General features: G+C 38.9%; 1 protein-coding gene across 1 annotated transcript; it reads left to right on the forward strand.

The window, feature by feature from the left end:
• The first annotated feature begins 5,849 nt into the window (after nt 1-5,849).
• Nucleotides 5,850-18,985, forward strand: ildr1b (immunoglobulin-like domain containing receptor 1b). Its single transcript, XM_031734672.2, has 8 exons — nt 5,850-6,151; nt 9,777-9,947; nt 12,855-13,004; nt 13,104-13,223; nt 13,335-13,481; nt 15,250-15,375; nt 16,827-17,695; nt 18,228-18,985. The coding sequence occupies exons 1-8, from the start codon at nt 6,103-6,105 to the stop codon at nt 18,264-18,266; spliced, it is 1,671 nt and encodes a 556-aa protein (XP_031590532.2). The 5' UTR covers nt 5,850-6,102; the 3' UTR covers nt 18,267-18,985.
• The last annotated feature ends 4,115 nt before the right edge of the window (nt 18,986-23,100 follow it).

The raw sequence follows: 23,100 nt of genomic DNA on the forward strand, positions 1-23,100 counted from the left end.
CTGACATCAGATTTTTGGCACATCCTGTTGAACTTCGACTCATTTAAACCAGTCAAAGGATTGGAGGGGCTGGTTTATTTACATAATGAATAACTTGTCTTTATATATTGCTAGGAAAAATGGGAAACAGGAGCAGTGATTTAATGAAATGTCCAAACATAAATGACAAAACAGAGTATGTACAATTCTTATAATCTCCAAAGTCAATATTTGGTATGAACAAGGTTTTTCTGCACCACAGCCTGAACTCTCGTAGACAAACTTTCTTCTCATTTCTTTAAGCAGTCGTCAGCAATCGTTCTCCAGGCTTCTCGAAGGACATCTAAAGCTTCTTCTTCTTTGGCTGTCTTTTATTCCGTTCTCTGTCAAGGTGATCCCACACTGCTTCAGTAATGTTGAGGTCCGATCTCTGGGGATGCCAATCCATGACTGATAGTGTTTTTCTATACATGTTTTTCTATTGAGGTATGCTTTTACTGCATTTGCGGTGTGTTTGGGACCATTGTCATGCTGAAAAATTAAGCCAGATGTTCTCCAGATGGTTCTGTACAGCGAGTCAAACTCAGATTTCTATCATTTTTGTCAAGATCCACAGCACTGGCACCCGCTTCGGATGTTATCAGTCCAGCCCAAACGATGACAGAGTTTCAATCTATTTTACAGCTGGCAGTAGACACTCACTATTGCACCTATCTCCTGACCTCCATATCAATTGATTTGAACCAGCATTGTTTGATTTATCACTCCATAATCCCTGTTGCCACTGATTTTCAGTCCAGTTGTTGCTCAGCCCATTTCCCTTCCTTTGAGGTGGCTTCTTGACAGCCACCCTTCGACTGGGACTGGGATTTAACTAAAGAAATGGAAAGAAATTATGTGTTTTGCTTAGTTTTCTGTTATGTTTAGACAAAATTGGTTTATTCTTGAGTCCAGTCACTTTTTTATTCTTAAAAATTACTAGAATATGTGGCTCCTCGAAGGAGGGTGGCTCCAGACTTTTTTACAGTACTAGTTACTCTAAAAAGTAGATGAGATTATAACAATTCTCCTAACAAAACAGAAAGTACTCCAGCCTGACAGAAAATTGCATTCAACACTAATGTATCATCACTCAGCATTTGTATATCTGATCCCTAAATTATTCATTCATTGTTAACTTTTGCATATAAAAATTAAGTTGATATGTTTTCTTACACATATTTTCACTCACGTTTTCTGATTTTAATTGATGTTTGCAATTTATTGCTCTTTCTGGCATATTTATTTGGTTTCAAACCTGCAGTCAATGAATCTAAAGCATTTAATCAGGCATGTGTCTGGCATGTGCAGCCAGTGTCTAATAAATTCAGATTTAATACATGTAAAGTGGTGCTACACGAGAGCCTGGAAACTGATTTGTTTTGAATGAGCTGTTTTCCATAGTGGTGAAAGAATGTTTTCACTTTCACTTGAGAATCACACTTCACCTCCTGATAGATAGATAGATAGATAGATAGATAGATAGATAGATAGATAGATAGATAGATAGATAGATAGATAGATAGATAGATAGATAGATAGAGTCATTATTTGTATAATAATAATACATTGTATTGGATCATCATTATAGGAAGATAAAAAGTACAAAGTAGCACAACATAGAAATACCCTCTTATATTAAGTATTGTATTTGAGTAAATGCACTTTATATTATCATGTAAGCAGTGCCACTTATTCTAATGTAAATTTCTATTGTCAGCACAGAATTTGATCTTTGAGTGCTCATTGAGTCTGATAATGCATGTGTAGCTTGGATGAAGCCTGTGTTTTTTATCAGAGCTTATCAAATATACAGAGCTGAATAAACACTGACAACATTCAGTATAGAAATACACACAGTGGCGCTGGTATGAGGCATGTGTGGGACTAATATAAACAGTTTCAGGATTTGTGTGTCTTTCTGCTCCTTTTCCTTCGTGTAAAGTCATTTTGTGTTATGTAGAATAATTTTGCTTCCTTTTGTGGATGTGTTTTGTCTCCATTTTTTGTCATTCTCACTGTGACTATTTGTTTACTTTAGAACAAAATGAAAGAAAAAAAAAGTGCAGACAAAACCATAACTGGATAACATTTGGTAATGTAATATAACACGGGCCGCAAATTACAGTGTAAATGTTTTGTATACACTGGAGACTCACAAAGACAAAGGTACTTCATGTCCTCAGCAGGTACTGATAAAGAAGGAATTGAAAAATTGGCATGTAGTGAGCTTCAGAGTGAAGCCAGGAACATTTTTAAAGCTCTTTATCCATGAAGCTTTGTATTTTTACTGAATTTCAAGCCCACTTGAATGAGCTGAGCTCAGCACTTGAGTCCAGCTCAAGCGCGCTCGTCTTCTGTTTTTACCATGAAGTCTGCCGTGGTGTACATCCTCGATAGGAAAAGTAAACATCATACAAAGAGCTCAAATGCTTCTACAACATGGCTCATCTGTGAACTTTACACTCTGGCTGCATGCCATAAACGATAAATGGAATGGAACCGACCTGCTTCTCCCTCACTCACTTTACACAGTATCCAAGCTTCCTTTTATACAGTGAGGGAAAGCAGACTTAAGACTCCCTTCATGGATCTTAACTTTAACATAAACAATGCCTCCATCTATGGTGTAAACTATAGTATAATGTAATATAGTAAAGTATTGTATTGTATAAGGATACCAGTCTGGCCATTCTCCTCTGACCTCTGACATCAACAGGGTATTTTCTCCTCGAGAACTGCTGTTCACTGGATATTTTATATATCTGATAAACCTTTGAGATTGTGCAGGAAAATCCCAGTAGATCAGCAGTTTCTGAAATACGTCCCGCATTCTGATACTTAGTTTGAACTTCAGCAGGTTGTTTTGACCTAGTCTACATACCTAAATGCACTGAGCGTCTGATTAGATACTTGCATTAATGAGCAGTTGAACAACTATAACTAAAAAAGTGGACAGGAAGTGTATAGCCACCATAATATGTAAACTGGGCCAATAGTTATAGCAAGTAACATATCCTACTATTTTTTCCTTTTCTCTTTTTCCTCTCTCTTCCCTTCATTTCTTAGGTCCTGGGTGATTTAGATATTATCACCATCATATATTCTCAATTATCCCCCACTCCAATTATTAGGAATATCAGAGGATAATCCACAGCTCAGTCAATAATGAATCAGTGATAATTACTGCGTATGTAAACTTCTTTTTATGATGCTTTATATTTTAAAAATGATCTCAACCTCTTTATATTATATTATATGAAGTAACATCCTAATGATTAGGATGATTAGCTGAGGTGAGTATAATTCAATTCAATTCAGCTTTATTTATACAGCGCCAAATCACAACAACAGTCACCTCAAGGCGCTTTATATTGTAAGGTAGGTACCCTACAATAATACATACAGAGAAAAACCCAACAATCATATGACCCCCTATGAGCAACCACTTTGGTGACAGTGGGGAGGAAAAACTCCCTTTTAACAGCAAGAAACCTCCAGCAGAACCAGGCTCAGGGAGGGGCGGGGCCATCTGCTGCGACCGGTTGGGGTGAGAGAAGGAAGACGGGATAAAGGACATGCTGTGGAAGAGAGACAGAGATTAATAACAAGTATGATTCGATGCAGGGAGGTCTATTAACACAAAGTGAGTGAGAAAGGTGACTCAAAAAGATATGCTCAATGCATCATGGGAATCCCCCAGCAGCCTATACCTATTGCAGCATAACTAAGGGAGGATTCAGGGTCACCTGATCCAGCCCTAAAGTTTTAAGCCTAATCTTAAAGGTAGAGATAGTGTCTGTCTCCCGAATCCAAACTGGAAGCTGGTTCCACAGAAGAGGGGCCTGAAAACTGAAGGCTCTCCCTCCCATTCTACTTTTAAATACTCCAGGAACAACAAGTAGGCCTGCAGTGCGAGAGCGAAGTGCTCTAATAGGGTGATATGGTACTATAAGGTCATTAAGATAGGATGGGGCCTGTGTGTGAGGAGCAGGATTTTGAATTCAGTTCTGGATTTAACAGGAAGCCAATGAAGGGAAGCCAATATGGGAGAAATATGCTCTCTCTTTCTAGTCCCTGTCAGTACTCTTGCTGCAGCATTTTGGATTAACTGAAGGCTTTTTGGGGAGATTTTAGGAAATCGTGATAATAATGAATTACAGTAGTCCAGCCTAAAAGTAATAAATGCATGAACTAGTTTTTCAGCATCAGTCTGAGACAGGATATTTCTCATTTTAGAGATGTTGCGCAAATGGAAAAAAGCAGTCCTACATATTTGTTTAATATGTGCGTTGAAGGACATATCCTGGTCAAAAATGACTCCAAGGTTCCTCACAGTGTTACTGGAGGCCAAGGTAATGCCATCCAGAGTAAGAATCCCATTAGATACCATGTTTCTAAGATTTTCAGGGCCAAGTACAATAACTTTAGCTTTATCTGAATTAAGGAGCAAAAAGTTAGCGGCCATTCAGGTCTTTATTTCTTTAAGACATTCCTGCAGTTCAACTAATTGGTGTGTGTTACCTGTCTTCATGGATAGATAAAGTCATGTGTCATCTGCATAAGAGTGAAAATGTATGCTATGCCTTGTGACGATACTGCCTAAGGGAAGCATGTATAATGTAACTAGAATTGGTCCTAGCACTGACCCCTGTGGAACTCCATAATTAACTTCAGTGTGTGAAGAGGAGTCTATTAGATAGATATGATACAAACAACTGCAGCGCAGTACCTGTAATACTTACAGCGTGCTCTAATTGTTCTAATAGTATATTATGGTCAACAGTATCGAAAGCTGCACTGAGGTCGAGCAGGACAGAGATGAGTCCACTGTCAGAGGCCATAAGAAGATCATTTGTAACCTTCACTAAAGCTGTTTCTGTGCTGTGATGGGCTCTGAAACCTGACTGAAACTCTTCAAATAAGCCATTCCTCTGCAGATGATTTGTTAGCTGTTTGACAACTACTCTTTCAAGAATTTTTGATATGAAAGGAATGTTGGAGATTGGCCTATAATTAGCTAAGACAGCTGGGTCAAGACATGGCTTTTTAAGCAACGGTTTAACTACAGCCAGCTTGAAGGCCCGTGGTACATAGCTGATTATTAGAAATAGCTTGAAGGATTGAAGCATTAATTAATGGCAGGACTTCTTTGAGCAGTCTTGTAGGAATGGTGTCTAAAAGATATGTTGATAGTTAGTAATTACTGAAGTTAACTCAGAAAGATCATTTGGAGAAAAAGACTAAATAAATGTCAATGTTGCTGAAAGTAGCTGCAGATAATATTACATCTGTGAGATGATTATGAGTCATTTTTTCTCTAATGGTTAAAATTTTATTTGTGAAGAAGTTCATGAAGTCATTACTAGTTAACATTAAAGGGTTGGCTCAACAGTGCTCTGACTTTTTGTCAGCCTGGCTGACAGTGCTGAAGAGAAACCTAGGGTTGTTCTTATTTTCTTCAATCAATGATGAATAGTAAGATGTTCTAGCTTTACGGAGTTCTTTCTTATAAAGCAGCAAACTGATTCTCTAGGCTAAAGGATGATCTTCTAAATTTGCTCTAAATTTGCCCATTTCCTCTCCAGCTCTTCCTCTCCAATTATCTATGAGTTATCTGCTTTAAGCTGTGTTTGAGAGTTATACCAGGGAGTCAAGTACTTCTGATTTGAGGCTCTATTTTTCATATGAGCGACAGTACCCAGTGTCATACAACGTATATTAAGCTTATCTCGGTATCGTCCCATTTCTTTCTTTCTCTTTCCTCGTTGCGGCACCTGCCAAAGGGGGCGGGGCCACTGATGTCACCTGGAGCAGTGTGGAGGAACGGACCGGAGAAGGGTGGGGGGGCGGATGATTCGCCTCTTTACTGGAAGGTTGTAGGTTGTTACGTTGTAACTACTCGCCTCTCATCGCAAACGAGCCGCACAGCCGAGCGGGCTGACGTTGTAGCTTAACTGAAAAGTCGCGTTAGTATGTGCAGCGGCGCGTGCAAGGCGGTTTCCTACAAACATTCCGGATTTTTGTGGATTTTCAGTCGATAAAAAGAAGTCGAGCTTCCGCAGGAGGATACAGAGCAGCAAGATGCGAAATATGATCCTGATGGCGCTTCTGCTGGTTCGCCTGCCAACAGGTGAGGCTTTAAAGGTTTCTCCAGCAAACGCACTTTCTTCCTCATACATGTCGCTATATGGAGGTGTGTGTCGACTAAAGCAAAAAAGTCAAAACTAGCAGTAATTTTTACAAGTTAATTATTGGCAGGTGTAAACAGGACAAGGCCGACCTGTGGTCACGTGACCGCTCCACTACTTTCCGTGGGGGTTTGTTTAAGTTGCTGTAAACAAAAGAGGGCCAAGGCGACGTTTATGTTTACCCCTCTTTTTTGAGTTTTTATTGATTTTTAAAGGAAAGGAACTTTAACTTAAAAGTTTAATAATAATAATGCCATCTATAATTGAGAACTTATTTGGATTAATGCGTCAAAATAACAGATACAGACCATTTAAAACTTTTTTAATCTGATTTTTCTAACCTTAAACCACCTGTTCGCCTTTTTCTGTGGTGCCAAAATGTTCATATGGGTTAATAGACTGTGTTCAACAGGATTTATGAAGGGATTTTATTAATAAAATTGAAAAATGACCTGTTTGGCAAGAGTGCTTATGGCTGAAAGTAGCTTGATATCGTTCATGAAACAGTTTCCCTTCATGTGACAAAGTTTCCCACTCTTACATGTTTTATTCTCAGGATCCAAACAGAATTTCAGCGAAATGTATTCCAGTACAATAACGTCAGAAAACACTTCCTTGTGTATTTTCCCATAAAAAAACAAATTTCTTCAGTCTGTTTCAAGCGTTTCACTCCACGGTCACAGGTGTGGCCCAGTGTAATACTGTGCAATCTTTACCCCCTTTACACTGAATAGATCACATTATGTCAACACACAGTAAAAAATAATCTTTGTCAGATAAGTAGCACTGCAGCCGACTTAATTATCACGTATCATTTTATTAACATGCTTTCCACTTGTATCACAGACTGGTTAAAATACCCATCATGACTTCATGTAACTTAAATTTGTCAAAAATGACAGTTAATCTAAACATGTTGTGTTTGATTTTTTTTTTTTTTAATGACACAAAGGGGAGCAGGAAATAATTGCAAATATTCTCTTTTGTTCTCCACCGTGAATGAAACTGTTTTTAAACTGTTGGTCAATGAAAACAAGTAATTTGAAGATGCCTTGTTTAGTGGAACTGTAGTATTTTGTGCCATAGATTGTTAACGCAGCTATGATTTAAAGGAAAAAAGTACCAAATACTTTTAAGAGCTCACTGATCATAAACACTTTGTAGTCAGTAGGGATGGGTATTGATAAGATTTTAACGATTCCGATTCCATTTTCGATTCTGTTTAACGATTCGATTCTTTATCGATTCTCTTATCGATTCTTATTTTTAAAAAAGGAGAACACTAAGGTCGATTAGCTTAGAATTTTGTTTTATATCTTCTCTCTGAACAAGATAGAAATTTAGGAGTAACATGGCCTTATAAACCCAACAGTGAGATCTTAAGAGATCCAGCCTACGGCTCTTCAATGGGGTGTCACAGGGTCCCCGGGGAAAATTGTAAATGTAAAATAATAAAATAAATATTCTTCTGTAGCAATAACACAAGAATATTCAGTAATGTCCCTGCCTACAATTAAACACATTCACTTACCATCTGCTGTGGCAAATGGCTGCAAGGCTTTTACCACAAACTTAGTCACTGCTCGGTGACATTCGGGCCTGAAAAGAGACGCTACCGATGGACTGCAGCGACAACTGCCAGCGAGCGCCAGCCAGACTCTGTCTGTCTCTCTCATCATGGTCACCTAAATGCACAATGGCAGGTTTTGTAGGCAGATCGCGCTAACATAATATGCACTGTTAGTTGATTATTTACCTGCCGCATTAACGGGAGAGGACGTGCAAACGTTACCGCTGCTGCTGGGTTGAGATTCACGAGTCCGGAGCGGAATTAAAGACATTCATTTAAGTTCATCGCGTGTTTTGTGAGCAAATGCTTTTGCATATTCGTAGTGTTTCCTCCCTTAAATGAAATATCTACTTTGCAAGTATTGCAAGTTGCCCTGTTGTCATCCGTTCTGGTAAAGTATAACCAAACTTTTGAGCGTTTGAGCCGCTTAGGTGCCGTGTTTCCTGCCAGGTACGCTCCGACGCGCCGCAACGTGGTGACGTCATTCAGGGCGACTGGAATTGATAAGGGAATCGTTTGCAAAAATGGCAAACAATTCCAAGGAATTGAAACAGTGGGAACCGGTTCTCAACAAGAACCGGTTTTCGATACCCATCCCTAGTAGTCAGTTTATTTTTAAACACCAGTAATCATTTATTACTCCTGCTATAAATATTCCTGAAGTCAGAAATGCTCAGTTATTGTTCAAAATATTTCTGAGAAGTGTTTTAGTTGCAATTTTGCCTTTTTTTGCACCACAAAAACTTTGTTGAATTATCAACTACAATATAAGGTAACTAACTGATCTTTGAATTTGAACAAGCCTTATATTAACTGGAGCTAAGAACTATTGTCATGGAAATGCAAGTCTCAAAAGCTTGTACAAATAGTGGCAATAACCGGCAGACACACAAACTCAAAGGATTCGTCATCAGATTGCGATTAAAAATTGTTTTGAATCTCCAACAATGCATCTTGCAGATATTTTGCATGATTTTGTATCACTTTATGGTTAGATTTTGTTTACCTTGCGTCTGTTCGCGGTCATCTTCGTGGTTGTTCCGGCCATTTTTGCATTTTTTGAGTTCATTTGCATAATATTTTGGCTGTTTTGCATGTCTTCCCATGTGTTTCTGCACTGAGTTGAATACTGGCTGTTGTGTTTTTAGGGGTTTCAGTTCTTTTCGGCTCAAACTCAATAAAAGAAGCAACTTCAACTATAAGTAGAAATATGAACATAGTTTCTGCTCCTAAGTATCTTCCTACTGGGTTTTGCTCATTTACATGTTAGCCTGACACGTGGGAACCAGAAAATCTACAACTTGTAATTCAGTATCATGTATTCAGTAGTCAGTATTTGCATAGTGAGGAGATAAATTCATATTCATATTATTGTTATTATTAGCAAGTGTCTTCTTCAGTTTAAAAATGGCTCTTTGATGAGAAGATATTAAGTTTTGGATTGAACAAACTCTAAAAAGAAGACTCGCAATATTAACTGCAGAAATGGTTTAAAGACATTTTTCACATGGTTCCTAACATTTAGTGCATCAACAAATTTTAGTTTGTAACAAAGATATAGAACTGTGGAAAATAACTGATTGCAGACTTGTTTTTGAGTATTTTGAGATATAAATCTACTGAATACAGCTGCATATTTCAAGAATAACTGAGGAGAAAGTTGATCATTTTTACCTTAAACATTAACTGATACATTTGTCCATCAGCAGATGTTTTTTGTCATCAGCTTGTTTTCCAAAACTTGCCATTATAGATCGTGACTGAAGGCTGTTATTATTTGTAATAATAGAGTACAATCTGTGCACAGTTAAGCATTTCAAGCGTAAACTGTTAACCAGTTTGGTCAGATTCTTTTCAATCCATCACTCAGCAGCCATCGCACCGAGGTCTCTGTTTTTTCTGGCTGATGGAATATCAATTCCAATTGTGTGTGTGTCAAATCAGCTGTTGCTGTTTAAGTTTAAGTCCAATCTCACCGTTTTCCCTTCCTGTGTCAGAGCTGCTGTCCGTTACAGTGAATGTTCCAGAGACGGAGAGGAGCACGATGCTGTTTGCCTCTGTGATTCTGCGCTGTGACTACTCAACCTCAGCGAACCAGCAGGAGGTCCTGGTCTCCTGGAAGTTCAAATCCTTCTGTAAAGACCCCGTACTGGAATACTACTCCACAGGTGAGGCTACAGGTGGAAGGAGAGGGTGGTACGTTGTTATTCTGTCATGAGGTTTTCCCTTTGGGGATGCCAAATAAGAAAAATATTCTATAAAAAGGGATACGTGTTAATGATACACGTACTTTAAAATGAGCAGATATTAACAGATTAGACTCTTTCTGTGCTTTGTTGGTGTGTTCATAGTTTGTAGTTTCATTTTGTCAGCATCCATGCTTGAAACACTTTCCAGCTTTGTAATGGCTACAGCGTTTGTTTTATTAGAATCACCTTCGTCCTTCAGTTAAAATACTTTTATCATTTTAAAACTGCAACGTGACTTGCTGATGAAGGCGTATACCAGCGAGGCAGTAATTTCTTCTTTTACAGTTCTAGTCTTCAGCCCGACTGGATGAATGACTCATGTGGATCACCTTGTTTAATATTTAACTGAAACTTTGACCCCTTTTTCTTTCCTTTTGTTGCTCAAATCTTTGCCACACAGGATTCAGGATGTGAACTTCCTTTTCTGGTGTCAGAGTCCTGTGTTTCTATTATTGTAGACCAAAGGATTGAAATATGCAAGTCTTTTATAAATTACCAAAAATGTATTCAGTATTGACTTAGATCCTGTTACAAACCAGTCTTAACAGCAAAGTAAATCACTTGTAGCTATCCGTGCACAAAAAAACTAAGTTAATTTTTCAAAATGATATCAAACAGTATGTTTTCCGTCTTTTCTAACCTTATTTTATTAATGTGTTTCCACATCAAAGCTCTGTTCTTACAAATTAAACCAGTGTCTTCACTCCTCCTGTGTTGCAGATATCACTTTAGATAGCAGCTGAATGAAGTCTATGAATTCTCTCAGTACTGAGTCGTGTTTGCATTTCTGTGGCTAGGTATTCGCTTTCTAGTTATCACTCCACACTACACTCACATAAACATTTCAACAATTTCTTGTCTTGTTGAATTAAGGAAAAAAAAAAATATATATATATCGTTGTTGAGATAATGCATCATCATTCTCTCATTTCTTAATGATAGACTTGTGATAAATCTGTTAACTCACACAGTCACCATTATTGCTGGCTTTATTTCCTGGGTACATATGGGCTAAACTTTAGTAGATCTTGTTCAGTCTCACGGACCAAACATTTAAAGCACTCACACATTCATACAGCAGTTTTATTACTAAATTGTATTACTGTACCAAGGTTATTATAGTAAACTAAAGCTAAACTGAAAACTGAAACTAGATGTGAAAAAGCATTTTAGTTAACTAAAATAAAAATAAAAAGTAGACTTTGGGGGAAAAAATGATAAATTAATTTATAAAATAAAAATATAGAGGAAATATCCTTAGTTTAACATCCTGAAATATAAATAGGAAATATCCTGAAACTAATAAAAACTAAATAAAAGGAAAACATTTTCAAAAATGAAAAACGAATCTGAAACAAATCCACTCTGCAAGTTAACTGACACTAAAATGAATTAAAAGCGAGTGAATTAAAATAAAAATGAAATAAAAATAACAACTAATTAGAAAATATAAAAATGTAATAACTTTGATACATAATATGTTTCTAATAATATAGTTTTCATCTTCTGTTCAAAATGAGCCGCTCTGCTCCCAGTACCCATCAGTGGGGTTAGTCAGATGCTGCCACTTTCACGTCAGCAAGCAGGGGAAACTACGGGTTTACTCAGCGAGTTGATAACCAGATTCACTGAATGCTTATCCAGGTTGCCAGTGTTAGTTTAAGTGACTCCAGATAATGGAAAGATAACTTAGGTATGTTTATCTTGCTTTGTAGTATAGGGCCCTGGTTGTGAGAGCCTTGAGCCCCGGTTGAAAGGCGGGCAGCACCCTGAACACGACACAAGTTATTCAAAAAGTCACTAATTAAAATTTAATTCAGCTGGACAACATTTCAGATAAGTCAACAGTAATTTTCAAAAATATTTTGACAAAGAGAAAGATGCACAGTGGATCCAAACATTGCATATCTGAATTTTAACTTTGGGCTAAGTATTGCTATGGTTGTTAGTAAAGGACCCAAATGCAAAACCTAAGAAAACAAAAACCAACCTTTTTAGATTCATGGCTAAATTCAAAGTACAAAATCCACAGCCAGATAACAAATGACATCCAAAGTTTCCAGGGAAAAATCCCCAGGGATACAGTGACAGCACAATAAAAGAAAAAGTGTAATCAGGATTATTTATACACAGAGGACTGATGGGGGAAGGGACACAGATGAGAAGTGAGACGTGAAAACTAATCAACAAAAGGTGAAAGCAACCAGGGAATCGGGAGGACAGACAGGGAGCAAAACTAATCTTCAAAGTAAAACAGGAATTAACCTCCAACATGTGCTTAAGAAGTACAAAACAAGAAAACATAAAGAGACCAAGGAAACACAAATACAAACAGAGGGGAAACCATTATGAATATCAAAAAATACAAAAACAAAAAACCCACAACCCGACACCACTGAAAATCCCAGGGTCCACACCAGAGATCATGACAAGCGTGCAGTGGTTTCCATTGTGTTTTTTTATTTGCCCTGTTTCAGTGTGGTGTGCATACAGACACACCCGATCCTTGCATTCCTTTTCACACCAACACATACGGAATTACAGACATGTCTAATTTCAGCCTGTAAGGCTCTGCATTATGCATATTTTCATAAGAATTAAAATAAAAATAGTTTTGTTTTTAAATTTTACACAGGTTTGAAGCATCAGCTGTTTTTTTTTATCTTTGTGTGTACTGTTTAATTTTCCTTCATATATTTAATTCCTATCAGACTGTTTTTCAGTGGTTTAAGCAGCATATTGTAGTTGTAATTATACAGTGCAAAGAGTTTGAAAGAACCTATGTACGTCTATTCCTATTTAAATAATTTCCTTTTGTTCATGAAGCCTATCAGGCAGCTCTGCAGCTCGGTCAGGACCCCTCCAATGACTGCCCGGACCGCCAGCGCACAGTTCGTACTGTCATCCAGAAACGGGGCATCAATGAGCCCATCCTGGGTGCGGAATACAGGAACCGCAAAATTACAATTCGAAACAGTAAGCTTGATTACATCATAGCTATAATGTTGCAGTACAGTCTAAACGTATTTCAATTTCTTTCACATTTCAGACTAATGTGATGTTTTCTGCCAACAGACGCTGATCTGGTTATCACTGAGGTGATGTGGTGGGATAACGGTGTGTATTTTTGCACCATTGACGCTCCCGGTGACACAACAGGGGACTCGGATCGTGAAGTCAAGCTCATCGTGTACCGTAAGTCAACTCAGTCACTTCAAGTCAAGTTATTTGAGGTAGTAAAATGTAAAATATACTGCTATATTAGTAATGTTGTCAGTAATTATGTTTTACTGTCACCTGCTCCAGACTGGCTGACGGTCCTCTTAATCATCATCGGTGGTCTCCTGCTCATCATGCTCTTTTGCATATGCTGCTGTCAATGCTGCCCGCAGAATTGTTGCTGCTACGTCCGCTGCCCTTGTTGTCCTCGGACATGCTGCTGTCCAGAAAAAGGTAGAAGAAATGCTGTTTTTGCTTGCAAATTTTTCGAAGGACATTGCTGAAATCAAAATGGACGTGAGCCTGAGGGACAATTTATATGTTTACAAATATTAATCACAGTTAAATTAAGAGGGGATGGCAGTAAAAACTCCGGAGTTGTGATGTCATCAAGTACACTGCCGTTCTCAGGAAGTCCGGACTCCTGTGTGATCTTCCGAAGTCCAGAATAGCGAAAAAGCGAGTATGGACTTGTGTACTTGAGTATTTAAAAACAGCCTAACAGTCTGCAGCCTATGGACTAACCTCAGCCAACGCCAGCTAACAGTGTTAGCTTGGTGGCGAGTAGCCTTCATTAATAGTAATAAAAATCACATAGCAGTAGTACACCGAAGATACTGAAGTTTCACCCATCCCATTCTTCTTATGAAGTGGTGTCCAAGTAAGAAATGCATTCCTGCCCGTGCTCTGCTGGCTCTGGGTCCACTGTGTAACTGACGCCACCAACATTACAGGACGCTTACATTAGAGCCTCTTGTTTTGTTTGGATTTCCAGCAATCAGAATCAAAGAAAATGTATTAATCCTGAATGGAAATTGAGTTAAAAAAAAAAGAAATTTAAAAGAAAGGTCGCAGGTTGCACTCGAACCCAGGCCGGCCCCTCTCAGCTATGTGACATATGATTACATGCTCATCCAACTGAGCTAAACCTGCACCCAACTGTGTTTAATCACCAAAATTGGAGAAGGCATAGAGTGGGGATAGGCTAACATATGAAACAAGAAATGACCGCCGTGTATTCTATTTATTTCAACAAAGTAACTGTATTCTGAATACCACCTATTTAAACGGAAACTGTAACGGAATACAGTTACTCATATTTTGTATTTTAAATACGTAACGCTGGTACATGTATTCCGTTGCTCCCCAACACTGTATATAAAACACTGGGATACGACTACATGGTAAATAACACATAAGCACTTAAAAGTATAAATGTGGGCAATGACTTCGCCAACTTACGTAGATCTCTGCAACGGCTCCCTGCAGAAGTCTAAATCAGGCATTAGTTAAAAGTTTAATATTTCACAAGTATTACCAGCCATGTATTTACGTTTTCCATGAGTCATTTTTCTTAACCACTTATCCAGTTCAGGGTGCCACTTAATTTAATAAACATGTATTTGTACCATCGGAGGAAACCACAGTGCATGGAGAGAACCCATATGCCGTATCTCATTATTACTGCATAAACCATTTTGCAATTTTAAACTGTTTAATTATTTTTAAGTAAGCCTGTAGTCTAAGATAAAGAGAGGTATTTTGAGTAGATATAGATCAAACAAAAGCAAACAAATTTAAAATCCATAGAGAAAAATTTCTGAATGTTTGATGAGGACATGAATTGTAAATGGTATGCAGCACTGTTCTTTTGAAGGTCACCGCAGCTGCCAGATGTGTCACTGTGTTTCATATAATCCTGTGTGGGTGTGGTCATGGCTGTGGTACGATATAAAAAGCAGCCCTGTGTGTTCTCGAAAATATTTGAAATATGCACTCTGCAAACACATTGTAATTATGTGCCCTTCTCACGGCACGCTACAAAAGAGGAAATACATTAGTTAGTAAAGAAATGTAAGCTGAAATTCCTCTGTTTGTTTTAAGTCAGAATATTTACTGAACAAACAGTATTAATATTACCCTCTGCTGTAAATCAGTATCTGCTGGTTAAGTACCTATATCAGTCATTTTGAACTGCTTGCTCCGTTTGCTTTGATTTCAGCTGTAATGGAGCACAAGATGCTGAAAGAAGCTCGGAAAGCTATGTTACCCTGGATGAATGGTCAGCCCATTTATGCTCCCATCAGCTCCAATGCTTCCTCCCAGGGCGTTCCCATTCTGTATTCAGGTGAGTGAGGGAAAGCACAATAAGACTTGTCCTTAATCCCTTATTTGCAGTGACGTAAAATAAACCCCAAACAATGTGGAATTCTGCATATGGGCATCAGAGCTTTTATTCACTTCAGCTGGTGAAGGTAACAGACCTGCAATACAAGCCTTTGAAGCAGGCTTGTATTGCAGTCATGCCTTTATTATTATTTATTTATTTATTTTACCTCTGGTTATAATGTGGTTTGATTCCACCACATAAACTCTTTTTTTGCAAGAAGCCTCGATTTTTGGAATCTGCACTTGCTGCCCTGTCTGTATCTGCATTACTCTAACAGTTTTAAAACCATAGACTGTACATAAAAGACGATTCAAAGCTCCCTCATTGGTTTGTGGACTCTTGCTTTTTCACACCTGTTTGTATTTTTTAAAATCTGGATTTGATATTAGTCAGAAACGGAGGGCACTGCATGCTCGTACAACATGCATCGTGATAATTTAGCCCTGGCCTGAAACATATTCTGCTTCATCTTCTCTTTTACTTTAAAGCTGATGATAAATCACAATATAAACTTCATGTTGTATTCAGGAAGTGTTGAAACAAGTCATTGAGCACCTAAACAGAAAAATGTTTACTAAGGCAATAAAGCAAGAATAGTTATTCGTTAAGCTTATATACAGTCTGATTTCTCTTTGCAGTCAGAGGAGTCACCCCCTGCTGGCCAATAGAAAGAATACAGGTTTAAGACTCTTTTCTGTACTGGCTTTGTCTTTTTTATACAGTCTGTGTTTAATACTGGTTCAACACTTCATGTGAGCATTTCAGTGGTCACAACGGCTTCATTTCTTAACAGGGATTTCAATGTAAAACATTTACATGCAACACATATGCACCGGCCCTACAAGCACTGACAGCAGCCCATTCGTTCATTGCCATTACTGACACTGGATTGCTCAATCAAATCTCTTAACGTAATTGGGCCCGCCCCTGCCTTCCCTGTGCACTCATGCACCTTGCAGAACAGACATCTCACGGCATGAGAATAGTTTCTTTCCCCAGGCTGTTGGACTACTCAACAGCGCCCCCTCACCCCCCTCACTGCTCAGTTAACGTGCTACAATAACAACCTTATTTAGTCAGCTTATAAAAACATTGCACACCAGATTCAGTTAAAGCACTTAATCATAGGCTTACTTACTTCTTATTTTCTTGTTGTACTCTGTATATCTGTATCTCTAGGTAGTTAGTATATATTCCTTTTCTGTGAATTACTGTAGATACCATATGTTCTATTTCTGCACCACTGTTTTTTGCATCATGACACTGCGGCAAATTCCTTGTTTGTGTGCAAATTTGGCAATACTCCTCTAAACAATACTCCTCCCTTAAAATGTCCAGAGAATAATTTGAGTTCTTGTAGGTTCAACAGTTGTTGTTTATCTTCTTAATCGCTGTCACTTTGGTTTCAGGTTCATACCCAGACTACCCAACCAAGCACAACTTTGCCATGGCTCCCATGCAGCTGTCACCCATGGGCCTACAGCAGCAGCCCCCACCTCCTCCTTCACACCATGGCAACAGCAGTGTGGGTGGCAGCATTTATGGTAACAACCAGGTGTTGGAATACTTCGAGAATCAAGTGAGAGGGTTTGATGTCATTGCACCAGGGATGGCTCCTCATGCTGTCCAGAATGTGCCTCCATTACAGGCTCAGCCTGCTCCTCCACAAGTTTCCTACACACCAGGGCCTCCGAGTATGTTGTCAGCACTGGATGAGATGGGGACGAGAGGAATGGAGAGAAGAGTGATCACCCTGCCTCCTATTATCCAGCGTGGACCCAGCTTTTCTTCACGCAGGGGCCCTGGTGGTGGAGATGGAGCTAGGGGGGCTCCCAGGATGTCCAGCCAGTCCAGTGGGAGTACAAACCGCTCAGCAGGTGGTCTCCACCGCAACGGTCGTGGATCAAGAGACAGATACAGAAGTGCGTCTCCTCCCAGGCGGGGAATCCTGCGTGATTACATTGATGATTCGGATAGGGACAACAGGCGGGGAAGAGCATCTCACAGGAGTTCAAGGAACGAGAGAGGGAGTTCATCCAGGCGCCGTGCCCGAAGTCGCGATGACCTCATGGATGAGCTGCAAAGCAGAGCTCCTCATAGGCAGAGGAGCTACTCACCTCCCCTGCACCGCAACGGGTCCTGGAGCTCAGATGAAGAGGACAGTATGAGAAGGAAAGGAGGAAGAGGGAGGGACTGGCCAGAGTTGCCCCCCAGCTACCACTCCATTGACATCCAGTCTCCACGCAGTAACAACCAGAGGAACTACGACCGCCTTTCTGTAAGATCCACAAACAGCTAGTGACACACTCTGACCCAGTGGTGTGTCCTTTTATTCTGCTTTTATCTTGCATGGCTTTTAATAACCCAGCCACACCTTTAGGTTGGCAGTATCAGTCAGTCCACCACTGTGATCATACAACGACTCCAGAATTATTGTATTTTAACTGAAATATGTTTACAATCCTGACCGAGGACACAGAAAATGGATACATTTCATACACTGAAATGATTCAGTGTATAAAATGGGTTAAAGAGGTTTTATGCAAAACTAATAGCAAAACTATGAGAAAACTATAAAAGCGGGCAATTTCACAGAACTGCATTTAGGGGTTTTAATTAATTGCAAATTAAGCAAAAGACTGATTTGTAAAGATTTTTTCATACATGTGTACATGAAGGTGTGGATGAAGTGCCATTCTTTTATTCTACTTTCATTTTTTATTTTCTTCTAATGTCTTGGTGCTTTTCTCTACCTGTGTGCATCGCCTCATCTTTAATTCTAATTTCACCTTTTCACTTTTCTCTCATAGGATAGAAGCTCCCATAGCAACACCACCGTAGTCATCTGAAACATTTCTGTCTTTGATCTTTTCTTGAAAATGGTAAAAATGAAGATGAAGAAGTCGGTGCCTGTTTGGTCACCTGGAAGGAACAAAGATGTTGTTGATTCATTTAGTAGTGTAAATATGCTGTATGAGTATAATTGTACCCTGCATGTAACAGCACCAAAAATAACTGTTCAGGTGATGGTGTATACTGCAGGTGATGTGCAGCTGCGCGAAGTCATATTATTGATTGTTATTAATATGGTTGTATGTGATTCTTGTACTAGTTCTCCTGAATTGTCTTACGTGTGGTGATGGATTTTGTGGGTTAAGTACATTTGTCGTAAAAAGGCGCCTGTGCTGAAAAAGATCCAGGACTCGCAGAAGAGATTCCTAATTTCTAGTTTTACTTCCTGGTTATGCATAAGTTTAATAAAGATACAGTGTTTATTTGTTTTTGTTTTTGTTTTGCTGTTAAGTTTGTTTTTTACAGTAATTTCTTTTTTGCCTTCCTTACGCTATTTAAAAATTATTTTTATATATATATATATATTTTTTATCCATTGTACGTGGATAAAGCAGTAACGGTTGCAATGGAAACTACATTTGCAGGAAGATGGACTGATTAGTGGACGTTTTGAGAACTGGATGCACCCACACCAAAATATAATTGTGACTGGATTTTTTTTTAAGATGTAGCTTTGTTGTAAAGTATGTGTTTTTAATAAAATCTTTACGATACTGCCCGCATGACGTGGATTTTATTTAATTAGTCCTGTTGTAGTAGCCCATTACCGCAGGGGTGACTGGATTATTTGGAAGTTTGGGATACTAAAGTCACATATCAGTTTGCATTATGAACTAGTATAGTTTGCTGTGGCCATGTTTTAGTCATATTAGTCATTTAATTAAAACAGTACAATCTAACTGCCTGAGAAAAGAGAGTAAAACATTAAACCACGTGGGTGGAAAATAATTCAAGTTTTTAGTATATCTGATAAATGGCCGGATATAGCGCCTATTTACAGTGACTGAGCACTACAAGCCTCATTCACCCAATCACACACAGATTCCTACAAGCAGTTTTTTCCTATACCTTGTCTAACATTTGCACTTGCACTCTGATGGATGCATCGGGGGGCAATTCGGGGTTCAGTATTTTCCCAGAGGATACTTCAGCATGCAGATAGGAGGAGCCAGGGATCAAACCACAAACCTTCAAATTTTAAGATGGCCCACTTTACCACCACAGTCTCTGCACACCTGAACAAATGCCTGGTGCTTTGGATCTACAAAGGTGGCTAACGTTCAGTTTTTGAATTGTTAAAAGGGCAAAAAAGGAATATGAATGTATTCATCAAGAATTAAACAGTAATAAACAAACATGGCACCGTCCCTCTAATTCAAAGATATTGATTTAGTCAAACTATAGCAAAGAGTGATATTACTCTTTATAAACATGGCTGAGCCAATGACTGTGTAAAAGAAGGTTTCCTGGATGTGCAATTTGTCATATTATTATTAACCAACAGGACCCCAAATCCACATTATTTAAGAAATGTGGCCGATTTTATCTCGCTCTGAACTGGAGATTGCTATACATGCATTTATTTCCTCACGCTTGGATTATTGTAACTCGCTGTTTATGTGTCTAAGCAAAGGTTCTCTGGATCGTCTGCAGGTTGTGCAAAACGCTGCAGCTAGGCTTTTGACAAAATCCTCCAGGTACTCACATGTGACACCATTGCTATTTCAGCCACACTGGCTTCCTGTTGAATTTAGAGTACATTTTAAGATCCTGGTCTTGACTTACAGAGCTGTGCATGGACTGGCACCAGCCTACATCTTTGATCTGCTACAGCCCTATGTCCCCAGCAGGTCCCTGAGGTCATCTGATCAGGGCTTACTTGCTATAAAAATTACTAAGAGGAGGACTAAGGGTGATAGAGCTTTTGCCACTGTGGCCCCTAGACTGTGGAACTCTCTCCCCCAAACATTAAGAACTGTGGACTCAGTAGCTGTTTTTAAAAAACAACTCAAAACTCACCTTTTTAAAACTGCTTTTGGTTAATTTTTTTGCCTGTTTTATTTTGTCTTTTTAAAATCTTTGTGATTCTGTCTTGAAAGGTGCTATATAAATGAAAATTTTGTTTTATTTTTTTTTATTATGATCAACAGCTACATTCACGCTGGGAAAAAATGAGTGAGGGAGCCAAACTGGCTCTGGATGTCCCAGTTACTTCACAGTAAATAAGACACAAACACTCTTTAACTCAAAATAGAAGTGAAGATCATTGACGTTACATCAGGTTTTATTTAATCTTGTCTTTGTTTAATCTTTACTAAAGAAGTTCTTACTTTTTTACTCTTTCAATCTGCTCTTCTGCTAACAAGTGACATGTGAACTGTTGTTACATCAGTTAATGTCCTATAATTATCTGTAGTCTAATGCACAGGTGAGTTGTGTTATTGTTGTGGGTGGCTGGCATGGTGCAGAACTGAATAGCAGACTGATGTGGGAATGAGTCAGTCGTATTGTGAGTGCCTGGGCTGCAGGATGATTAAGGTCGTGATTAACTTGGCAGGGATTTTTATAATTATGATGATACAGGTGCAACACAGAGGACACACGACTGATGACTGGGAAAGGCACTTTTGCAAAACTTACCTGGAAGAATACACACAACCTGACTGGGTTTGTGTGACGCAAAGAAAACTGTTGCGTGCCAGCAAACATAGCTGAGTCCTGCAAAAAAAGAAGTGGCTTCTCCAGAGGCGTTATGTGGCAGCCAGATAACAGCGCCATGTGGGGATGAAAATCAAATCCAGGGAGAGCGGATTCTGTTTTTTCCACTATAGATTCTCCATAAAAGCTGAAAACACTGGCATGATTGTCTGGCAACCAGGTGCACAAGATCTTGGAGTATTTAAGACCTACAGCTAACAATACTTGTTGGCGTCTTTTTCATCTCCCACTTTAATTAGAAGATTGTATCAGCATCAGCAGGGTTTGTTATTTCCTCCTTAATAATAATTTCCTTTAAATTATTTAACCTTGAATTCTGAAAAATATATTGTGATGACAGAGTTATACTAAAGGCAAGTCTGTATGCTAAATATTTCAGAATGTAAAGCTCATTAGATAAATGTGTTACTCTGCGTTTCCCGGACAACAATAATTTCACAGCTGAGCTGCTGTCTCCTGGGAGCCCAGTGCATTATGGGTTACATCCCAGTGCAGAAACTGTGACATCAGATAACCTTTTTCATACTCTGCAGTCTCCTGATGTCAAAGAGAAGTCCCGTACCTGTCCTTATTAACTGACGCTGCAATAATTACTAAATATATTGTTGCAAAAAGGATTGAAAGTATAAATCGCCTTGTTGAAAAAAACAAAAAAACAATTCAAAAGTTGTTTCATGCATTAAAACTTATGAACTCACAAATCTAGCCTAATTTATCTAGCAGATATTAGGAAGTCAAAATGTTCACACTGAGAATCTCTGATGTATGTTATGCACAAACAAGGCTGACACCGATGTCACCCACACAGTCCCAGGGGATGACTCACCTGTGTGGGTGTAGCATGGGCTAACATTATTTATTAACAATGGCACGGTTCATTATAAGTCATGTTAAGAGTGTAAGGCCATGAGAGGTCCTGAGATTGTTAGCCTTCATTGCCTTTTTATTTTTTATTATTTTTAAATCACACCCATCTTTCTTTAAAGTGTGAAAATAAGGTACCTGTTGATCTCAGACTTTTTAATAAAAAAATACCATTTTTGAATCCATGTTTGCTGTAATGCTGTAGAGCTCAGTACAAGGTCTCAGATCTGGCCTGCAGGTGGGGATGTGGACTAAGTTAGTGAAGAAGTAAACGTCCAGGAAACACCGGCAGACGAGAGGTTAATCTAACAGGTAGATCGGGACATTTTTCAGCGTTGACCGTCGCTCTCCACATATTGGCTGTGTCCCAATTCAGGGTCTGCACGCTTGAAGTACGCATTTTAAGTGCTGTCCCAATTCGAAGTGTACTTCAAATGCATACTCCAAATGCGCCGTCGATTTCCCCAAATATCAAGCGTGGTCCGGTGCACGCTTCGTGGTCCCATATTATGGCAAGCCATTAGTGCCAAAATGGCTTGCCATACCATGTATCCCACAATTCATAGCGCGGCGGTGGGTGTGGATAATTTTGCCGCAAAATACGGCAGAAGGGAGCGGCCGAAGAGTGAACTGTCAAAAGTAAGTACTGAATATGATGTCACTTATTTATGTGCGAATGTTTAATAATGAAGAACATTAAAACATTACTGTTGGCCACATGTCGGCAAAGTTATGTGACATTAGTGATGTTTGTACCTTCAGCGTTAACTTGGTTTTAAAGCCTCTACTTTAAAAAATATATATAGTTGACCTTAATCTTACAGAGAATGTGATGATTTTATGGATAATTAAAGTCAGTCATATATCCACAAACACAAGCTGAAAGTCAGTGATGCTGCTCGGTTTGCAGTCCTGAATATGACGGCACAAGCGGGATTCACTGCACTGTTAATGTTAGCTATGTTATATTGCTGCCTCTGTTCGGTGGTGTCGAGCCAAACGGACTTTAACGTGTGTTTGAACGAGCTGACGGTTCACTCGTTAAGCTGAAAGAAAGATGCTTTAATCACAGGAATCACACATGTGTCCACTGTACCATCTGGGAACTCTTCTTGTTTAGCACTCGTAATAACACAAACACTAAATCCTCCTTCTCTTGTGCTGTTTTGTAGCAGTGTATACACCTGAGACTGTCACCTGTCTGTCTGTCCTGCACTCTCTCTCTGTTTCTTTCTCTCTGATTGTGGA

The sequence above is a fragment of the Oreochromis aureus genome, linkage group 16 (assembly GCF_013358895.1).
Source record: "Oreochromis aureus strain Israel breed Guangdong linkage group 16, ZZ_aureus, whole genome shotgun sequence".
NCBI classification, from domain to species: Eukaryota; Metazoa; Chordata; class Actinopteri; order Cichliformes; family Cichlidae; genus Oreochromis; species Oreochromis aureus.